Raw genomic sequence first — 9778 nt, forward strand, 5'->3', positions numbered from 1 at the left:
ATTCCTGAGAACTGGAGGGAGTGTAGATTTTTGCTCTGGTCAAGGGTCAGGGACTCCCCTACATTCCCACCATGATATAAGAATGTGTATTTCCATCTGTTGACAGGACACATAAATTATAATCCAGATGGTTTTTGTAACGTCTATTTCCCATATTGAGCTTGAACTATCGCTATACATCTCTAACCTTAACAAAATTAATACTTAGATGATATCTTTACAGAATGAATAAACAAATGCTTTTCTGTAAGAATAAAGCCTTAGGTCTGAGTCATTTAGTTTAACTTCCATCCTATTTATACATTTCATCCAAGAAATCCTTAGTGACCGTCTATGTCATGTACTAGGAACACTGTAAATACCAGATTTATAACAATTAATATAGAGACGACTCCTTATTTTATGGAGAAACTATTCTGTTTGGGGAGACAGATACTAAGCAATTACACAAATAATAGTTTCATTTTCATCATAATCACTGCTATTAGAACAGTGTGACCTATTTCTAGGAGCAGGAGGCAGGGACACTCAATGAGGTATTTATAGTAATCCATTCACATGGGAATCAGTAGATTTCAAATATAGAATCAATCCCACATTTTTTGTGACAGATACAATTTTGTCAGACTGTTTTATGAGAGCTAAGGATTAACTTTTTTTTTTAAGAATTACTTTATTTGACTTTATTTATTTATTTATTTATTGAGAGGTTTTTGCTATAGGGTGCATGGGCTCGCCAGACAGACAGAGAGAGACAGAGAGATAGAAAGCGAGAAATCACTCCCCAGAGGGGATGGCCACGCCGCAATCCCTTCTCCTCCATTCTCCTCTCGGGATCTTGGGCACGCATGCACACGCACCCGGCATGAGTTTAAGCCACTGGGTCCGGGACTTGAACCGCGGTCGACTACATGGGAGTCCAGCGACATAGCCATTACGCTAACTGCTGGTCCTGTATTTATTTATTTATTTAAATTTGACCAGAGAGGGACAGAGAGGGAGAAAGTGAGAAAGCAAGCCAAGTCCAGGACTCGAACTGTGGTCAGCCATGTGGGAGTCCAGCGCCCTTAACCACCACGCCACTTGCCAGCCCCTGGATTAACTAGTTAAGACATTCCCTGCAGCACAGCATCCATGGAAATCATAAGTCAGTCAACTCCATTAGAGTGTCATGTCTTACAGCTGCAACCACAAAACTTGAACACAGAATCCTGATTACACAGGGCATGAGGAGGCTGACATTTATTTTTCTTTTACTTGCTACAATGGAAAAACTGGAAAGAGACTATGTTTCTGCTATATCACACAAAAAGACTTGAACCTCGGTCTTTGATCATGTATTTACCCAGTCATGTATCTTGAGAGTTCTACAGCCTAAGGGATCCTCCACCCAATACTCAGTGCCTAGTCTTAAAAGATCCTTTTGCACTGCCCCAGAAGTGATGCTAAGCAATGGAGGACATAGACTATGGCATGAGTTTTCCTCGTGTACAGTGTTCCAGAAGATTAGGTATGGATATATGCTACTCAGCTATTTGCCTTTTCATTTGTTCATCAAATAACTTTTTTAATCTATAAGTAGATTTAGTTTACTGATATTTTGTTAGGGGTTTAGCATATATGTTCATGAGTAAGACTGACTAGTTTTCTTTCACATTGTGTCTTTGGTTTAATCAGCCTTTGTAACTGAATGAATTAAAGAGTTCTTTTCTTTGAAAATTTGTGTTAAGCTTGGAATAATCTGTTCTTTCAATATTTGACAAAAGTATTCTGCAAAATTATCTGGACCTGGCGTTTCCTTTGTGGGAAATTTTCCTACCATATCTATTTCTTTAATGGTTAAAAACATTTGGTTTTCCATTTTTTCTTGAAGAAGTTATATTTTTCTAAGAATTTGCTCATTTAATCCATTGCTTGTGTGTATGTGTGTGTGTGTGTGTGTGCTATAGTAGGTGTGTACTCACTAGAAACAGAGAGGGAGAGAAGAAAGCACACTCCCGCCCCACCGGAAGAGAATGGCCACGCCTACAATCCCTTCTCCTCCACCTCACTCTCTTTTCAGAATTTTGGGCAACACACATATACACACAAGCCCAATATGTTTTTCAAGCCACCAAGTTCATTATTCAAACTGTGTGGTTGGCTATGTAGGATCTGGCTGCCTTAACTACCAGGCCACAAAGCTGGTCTGCACTGCATTTTTAACTATGTCTCTTGTTCATTTTTAATATTGTATATATGTGCCATTTTTACCCTTGATAAGTCATGATAGTTTGTCATTTTATGAGTCCATTCATAGAAACAACTTTTGGCTTGACACATTTGTTACCCTTGTTTTCAATTTCATCATTCAAGTACTGATTTTATTATTATTTCCTTTTTTAAAATTTTTAGACAAACACTGTTATTACTTTTCTAGCTTTTATTTATTTTTTTTAAAAGAGTTTTGCCATAGGGCATGCATGCTCACTAGTGAGAAAGAAAATAAAGTAAGAAATCACCCCCCTCTTGGGGGAGTGCATCAGGGAGGGCCACACCGCAACCTCTTCTCCTCCATTCTCCTTCTGGGATTTCTGGCACACACGCACATGTGCCTGGTATGATTTTCTGTCCACCAGGTCCAGGATTCAATTTGGGGTCAGCCATTCGGGAACCCAGTGCCTTAACCACCATTCTACCTGCTTGCCCACTTTTCTAGCTTTTTAAAAAGAATACATAACTTATTTATTTTAATATTTCTTTTCTTAAAATGAACACTTACGGCTATAAATTTTCCTCTATCACTTTAGATATACCAAAGTTTTGAGTTCCTGCTAACATTCAGTTCAAGTATTTTCTGGTATATCTATATCTATTCTTTTTTTTTTAACCCATGTGTTATTTAGAAATGTGTTTTTCAGTTTTCAAATATATGAAATTTCTTTGCATTTCCAAATTGATCTCAATCTTAATTTTGTTAAAATCAGAAAATATGGTATATAATATCTAGTTTTTAAAATTTGTTAAGACTATCCCCCCTGGGGCAGAATCTTTCTACCTCTCTGTCTATCTCTGTCTCTCTGGCATGCACAGGAACCCTCTAGCGAAAAATCTCCAAAATTTAAAAAAAAAAATCAATTTTTATAAATGTTTTGTGCTTGAAAAGAATGGGAGTTATTCAGGTATTGGATGCAGATACAGTTATTCCTTCATGTCCATGGGTTCTGCAGATCAGAAATATTTGGGGGGGAAGGATAAAAATAACAATATAGGATAACTGGGGTTTGGAGGTTAAGGATGCTGGACCTCACTTGATCAACTGCATGATGCAAGTCCCAGACCTGTTGGTTTTAAAAACAAGACAGGTGTGCATGCCCAAAATCTAAACAAGAGAATGGAAGAAAAGTGATTGTAGCATGGTCAACCTTTTGTGGGGTGTGGGGAGGAGGTGAGGGCAGGGGTGGGAATACTTTCTCACTCTCACTCTCTCTCTCTCTCACTCTGATTCTCCCTGGCAAGTGCATGTGTTCTATAGCCAAATAAACAAATAAATAAATAAATAAAAACAGCAAAGTGAAAGAAAAACTGGATGCACACAATTACCAACCACAGTGCTTTTGACCTATTTTCTTATGAATACAGTTCATCTGCTCATGACTCTTATACCTCTGCAACTGTCAATTGTATACCTGAGTGTTTATGTTTGCAAAAATATATATTACTGCCTATTTTATTGTGTAAAGTGGCCTACAAGGTGTTATGTCATATTTTTATGTGTTTTTCAAATAAATCCTCTTTTAAAAATGTAAATTAATGTCTTTAAGATTTATTTAAGGGACCAGCAGATGGCATAATGGTTGTGTTACTGGATTCCCACAGAGTCAACTGTGGTTCAAGTCCACAGTGGCTTGGGATTCATGCCAGGCACATGTGCATGTGTGCCCAAAATCCCGAGACAAGAATGGAAGAGAAGGGATTGCTGTGTGGCCATCCCCCCAGGGGATGATTTCACACTTTCTGACTCTCTCTGTCTCTCCAGCAGGCAAACGCACCCTTATAGCAAAAATATCTCTAACAAAAAAAAAAAAGCCTTCTTTCCCAATACCCAGTGAAAAGCCAGAATCCATGTGCATCTGAGATGGGCCTAGCTCTGCTCCTTTAACTGAGAAGTCTCTGCCCTAAACCTCTCCTTCCGGCCCAACACTCAGCAAAAAGCCAGGTCATCTCCTTCTGCACAGTTCTAACACTCAGAATTAACTTCAAGAAGGTAGGAAGTAATGTATAATCCATCAGATGACTATAAACTACCACAAAGGCACAAGAAATATGGGAAATCAAAAAAATATCTCTCCCCAAAGGGGAAAGAACAGCCCTTCATCATCCATAGACAGTACAATAGAATTCATGGAAATGTCAGATAAAGAATTTAGGATATGCGCAGTGACAAAGCTAGCAGAGATGCAAGAGAAGAGAGACAACAAACTCCAGAAAATGCAGGAGAAAAGAGACAAGTTCCAGGAGGTGAGGAAGTTCTTCCATGATTTGAAAGAGGAAATACACACCATAAAATAGAATCAAACAGGAATGTTAGAGATGAAAGCTATAATACAGGAAATCAAATCCTCCCTTGAAAGTATTAAAAGCAGATTACATCATGCAGAGGATCGAATCTCAGACAAAGAAGACAGAGCCTCTGACCTAGAAAAATTCACCAAAAAGACTAAGAAAAATAATCCCTCAAAAATGAGAATAATATACCAGTAATACTAGACGCTCAATACTAGTAATATTAGATGCCCAAACATCTAGATAATCAATATCCCAGAAGGTGAAGAAACTAAACAGGGCATTGATAATCTATTCCATGAAATCCTAAAAGAAAACTTTTCAAACCTAGAGAGGCATTCAAATATCTAGACCCAAGAAATACAAAAGACCCTACATAAAATCAATCCAAGAAGATCTTCTCCAAGGCACATCATAGCCAGACGGACCAAAACCACAGACAGAGACAAGATACTAAACTTGGCAAGAGAAAAAAAAAAACATCAAGTTACTTTCAAAAGATATCCCATCAGGCTAGTATTGGACCTCTTGTCAGAAACAATGCAACCAAGGAAAGAATGGGAAAATATATTCAAAGTGTTAAGTGAAAAACAATTTCAACCAAAAATACTATACCTAGTAAGATTAGCCTTCATATGGGAAGAAAAGATACAAACATTCTCAGATAAATAAAACCTGAAAGAATTTACCAACACCAGACCAGCTTTTCGAGAAGTTCTGAAGGGAGTATTAAAATACCAGGAAAACTGAAGACAAGATAGACAAATAAGAGAACAAGAAATGACCAAGAAAAGGGCCAACTTAATGGTAGAAACAAGTTCTGAAATATCAATAATAATGTTGAATGTTAATGGAAAGGTCAGACCACAGTAACACTGCAAATTCAACAAAAGAGAGATTACATGAGACTGAACTGGTGAAATACAATTCTATGACTTTTTTTTTAAAACATTACTGATTTTCTTCTATGCGTTGTCTTCAAGATTTAATAATTTTTGTTTTCTTTTGAGTTGTTGATAGGTTCAGCTATTTATTTTAAAAGAATTTTTTAAATTGAAACATAAACTTTTCTCCCTTCCTGACCCCTTTGCAATTGGAAAATATATGTAAGCCTTCTTATTTTGTGGCAGAATGGTTACTTGCATAAGTTCAATAATAAAATAGTATCTGTTGCCTTGCATCAGAAATTGAATTCTTCTGGGGCTTTGTGCAAATAACAGACCAAACTGGGATTAATCTAATTATTTTTTGCAAATAAGTTAGTTTATACCTCTCTTTAGTAAAGGAGAATGAAGAGAGGGGGAAAAATGTTTCAGAAGAAAATTACAGAGCATTTGTCACTAGATCCTAGCTTTGTCCATACTTTCAGTTTAAGATCTTTTGTGAATCAATAAAATGTGAAAAAAAAAAAAAGTTTAGTATGGAAGGGAGGGAGGAGAAAGGGGAAGGAAAAACTGTCAAATGTATGTTTAATTGACAAAACGTGAGATGCTATGATGATGATACTGTATATAGTAATATCTTTGTCTTGACTGACATGTATGGTATTTGTGTTAGAAAAAGAAATGTATACTGTAAAGATGTGATTAAATGTAAATAAAATTTTTTAAAAAGAGATTTATTTAAATGATTTTTTCCAACATTATATTTTTGGGATTATGATTTTTGGAATTTTAGAGTTTAGGATTTTAGACTTTAGGGGTTCCAACATTTGGGACTGTGGAATTTGGGATTGTCCTTTTTGGGATTATGGCACAAACCCCAAAATATTCCCATTTTTGTCAATCTCCTGTAAATCTAATGTTAATTCTAGATGACAGGAATTCCAGGCTTATTTAATTGGTCTGGAAGGCCAAAATTAGTATATTTGTGCCAGTGTCATTGAACTCTTCTAAGAGGGTTCTATTGCAAGGGGCCAGTTTAACATGTACCCAGGCCAGCAGGTAACCTGGTGGTTAAGGCACTGGACTCCCACATGACCAACTGTGGTTTGAGTTCCTGACCTGGTGGCTTGCTTTCTCACTTTCTCTCTCTCTTTATGTGTGTGTGTGTGTGTGTGTGTGTGTGTCTGGTGTGAGCCCATGTGCCCTAGAGCAAATTTAATAATAATAAATAAAATTAAATAATTATTTTAAAAATGTTTAAAAAGAGTATGTACCATAGGCAGTGGCTGAATCATGGTGAACTAGGGCACAGATACAGTTGTTGCTATTTAAAAATGCAAACTGTGTTAACGGTTATTCTTGTTTTGTGAAAAAAGAGAGAGAGAGAGATTTAGTGTAATCTTTTCTAATTTTAAAAATGACAACTTTTCCTCCTTTTTATTCCTTTTTCTTGTCATTCCCTCTCTCCCTCACATGCAACCATGATAATGTGCAGCTTCTTGACTGAACTTGTGCTGTGTATACTAGGTTTTATGGATATGTCACATATCACATTACGGAAATGTTATTGCATTATATATCTCACTTCACTTCTTGTTGTTCCGCATAGCACTATGTATTTGCTTTTCCATCCATCTGCTTTCTGTGTGTACCTTGTTTATTGCTTCTAACTATTTCATATTAATCAAGAAGTACTTTTACCACATTTTGTTTATCCACTTTCCCAGTGATGGAAACTCTTTGCCCACAAATAACACTGCATTTTAAAACAAAACACTGTTTAAGCCAAGCAATACATGTGGGTAAGTTGAATTTAGCCTTCAGACTGTCAATTGTTTATAACTTCTAATCTAGACAAGATTCTTGCTCAATACGTAGAATTTACTACCTTCTAGTTCCCAAAAATAGTAAAAAGAAAATTTAAAAAGTCAATTAAGTGTTCACAGAATTCTGTCAGGCACCCAAACATGAGAAACGTCATTATGTGTGACCAAGATGACATTTTTGTAAGAGAAAATTATTTAATTACTAAGTCAGTAACCAAAGCAGGTCTACTTATCCCCCCCAAAAAACAGTGAACAGCAGGTACCTGCTGCCATTTTATTGCATTCTCACTCTCCAACATTTTTCTATGCTTCATGACTTTTCTGACAACCCAATATTTAAAACCAGCAAATAACAAACCAAGGTTGACACGATAGGGCTCTACCTCTATAAGTCACAGATATCCCTTTTCCAATCTCGAGTTGAACCATGTAGAAACTTGCTGTTTATGAAGTAGTTGAGGCAAGAAGCAAAGTCAGGAAGAGTGTAAAAGGAAATACTAAGTTGTACCCTTGAATGAAAACAAGCCCATTTTTTAAAAAATGCATTAAAAATCTAATATTAAATTGGTTTAGTTCAGAAACCTTGGTCTAACATACTTTAAATGAAGCTCCCACTGCTGTTTTGGGGTTGCTTCCTTAAGCTGGGCATCGGTTATCTGTACTAGACTGCCTCAGAGGCACGCCTGAAACAAGGGGCAAGTAAAGGAAGGAAATTGTGGGAAAGTCATTTTCTGAACACCTAGGACAACATATCTAAAGTCTCTCATGTGCGAAGGAATAATCATACAGATAAAGTAACTCCTTTGAGACCCCTACCTCCCAGAAAAAGTTCCAAGTAACAGAGGATAAACTAAATCAAACATACTTGCATTCTCCACCAAAACCTTGGGCATGCGCTGCCGGTTCATCAGGAGTGGGAAGGGATCTCGTCCATCATTCCGTTCATGGACCTCTCGAATTTCCACTGTATCATCCATAAGATAGTAATGGATAATGTAGGTTCGACATTCACCAAACATACTGTCTGTATCATCCCAGATTGCATAGAATCGAAGAACCTTTGAGGAATCCAAAGTAGGGACTTGAGTAAAAATCCTAGAAGTATAGAGTTAAACTTACCTATTTTAACAGATAATAATGAAAAGATACTTGGCTTAAAGTCATCTCACAGGGTAAACAGAAAAAAAGACATATTCATCAAAGATACCAAAACATCTGAAGTTATGTACCAGATGTCAACAGTTAGAAAGAATTAAATAATAGGCTTATAAATTTGTGTTGAGAAAGAGGGGCTCACTTTGATACAAGTATTAGTCAGGGAAAGGAATAAAAAGAGCAATGGGGGAACCAGCAGATGGTGTAATGGTTACAGTGCTGACTCCCACACAGTCTCAACTGTGGTTTGAGTCCTGGACCTAGTGGCTTAAAATACACTAGCTGCATGTGTGTGCATGTCCAAAATCTTGAGAGGAGAATGAAGGAGAAGAGATTGTGGAATGGCATCTGCCCCAGGGGTGATTTCTCACTTTCCGTCTCTCTGACGACCACATGTGTCCTATAGCAAAAATCTCCCTTTAAAAAAAAAAAAAAAAAAAAGAGCAATGGAATCCTTGAATGTGTACTATTTATGTGTATTGTGTTTTGTGTGTATCTCACATTATGTAATAATATTTGTGGGCAAGGGGTAGGAGGTTTCTATCACTGGAAAAGTGAATAAACAAAATGTGGGGTTTTAAATATATTAATAAAAGTACATGTAAATAATTGACATATAATTAGAACAGAAAAGTTTTTCATTTATAAACAGCCTTTTTTGGTCCCATCAATACACAACATCATTTTAAGTGCAAAATAATATGTACAACTGATATAAAGGAAATTCTTCTTCTTTTTTTTTTTAGTTTGCACAGGAACTTTTTTTATTTTCTTAATTTTTTATTATCCTCATAATCTTATTTATAGTACATTGAATTGCATATAACTTTACAGTGTATTACATTGCTTTTTCAAAAGGGAATGCCATGCATGTCAGTCAATACAGAGACATTATTCTCTCCACTTTATCATTCAATATCTTTTCATTGTTTTTCCCATCATTATTATTATTCCAATTATTTTTTAAACAGTCAATCACTATTTCTCATTTTGCTTGTAAAAAGACTATACCCATCATGAAATACTTCTCAGATCCATCCAGTTGAGAATACTATACATGTCATCATCAACAGGTAATAAACCATATCTGTTTCCCACTAACGTCCTGCCTCTCTATTTGTTCCCTTGCTATCTTTCTCTATCCTCTTCTCTTCACCCCCCCCCAATTCCACACTGTCTTATTCTTGTTAAGTACTTTCACTGCTTTTATGTCTTCTAATATTTCACTCTCTACCATAGTATGAAGGAAATTCTTAAGAGACCATGCTAGTTTGTACTAAGTAAAATTTTCTGAACTGAAAGGAGTTAAATTTCTGAAGAATGAAGAGCACCAAAGAAGTGTTGAGGGTGATCTCTCCTTTTTCTCTT

General features: G+C 36.3%; 1 protein-coding gene across 1 annotated transcript in view; it reads right to left on the reverse strand.

Annotated features, from left to right (window-relative positions):
• Positions 1–9778, reverse strand: part of EFHC1 (EF-hand domain containing 1) — a 51526-nt gene that overhangs the window by 22349 nt on the left and 19399 nt on the right. The window contains exon 5 of the mRNA XM_006170437.3: positions 8121–8313. Coding sequence (XP_006170499.1) covers positions 8121–8313 — 193 coding nt within the window. The remainder of the gene's footprint in view (positions 1–8120; positions 8314–9778) is intronic.

Source organism: Tupaia chinensis, unplaced genomic scaffold (assembly GCF_000334495.1).
Source record: "Tupaia chinensis unplaced genomic scaffold, TupChi_1.0 Scaffold148470_1, whole genome shotgun sequence".
Lineage (NCBI taxonomy): Eukaryota > Metazoa > Chordata > Mammalia > Scandentia > Tupaiidae > Tupaia > Tupaia belangeri.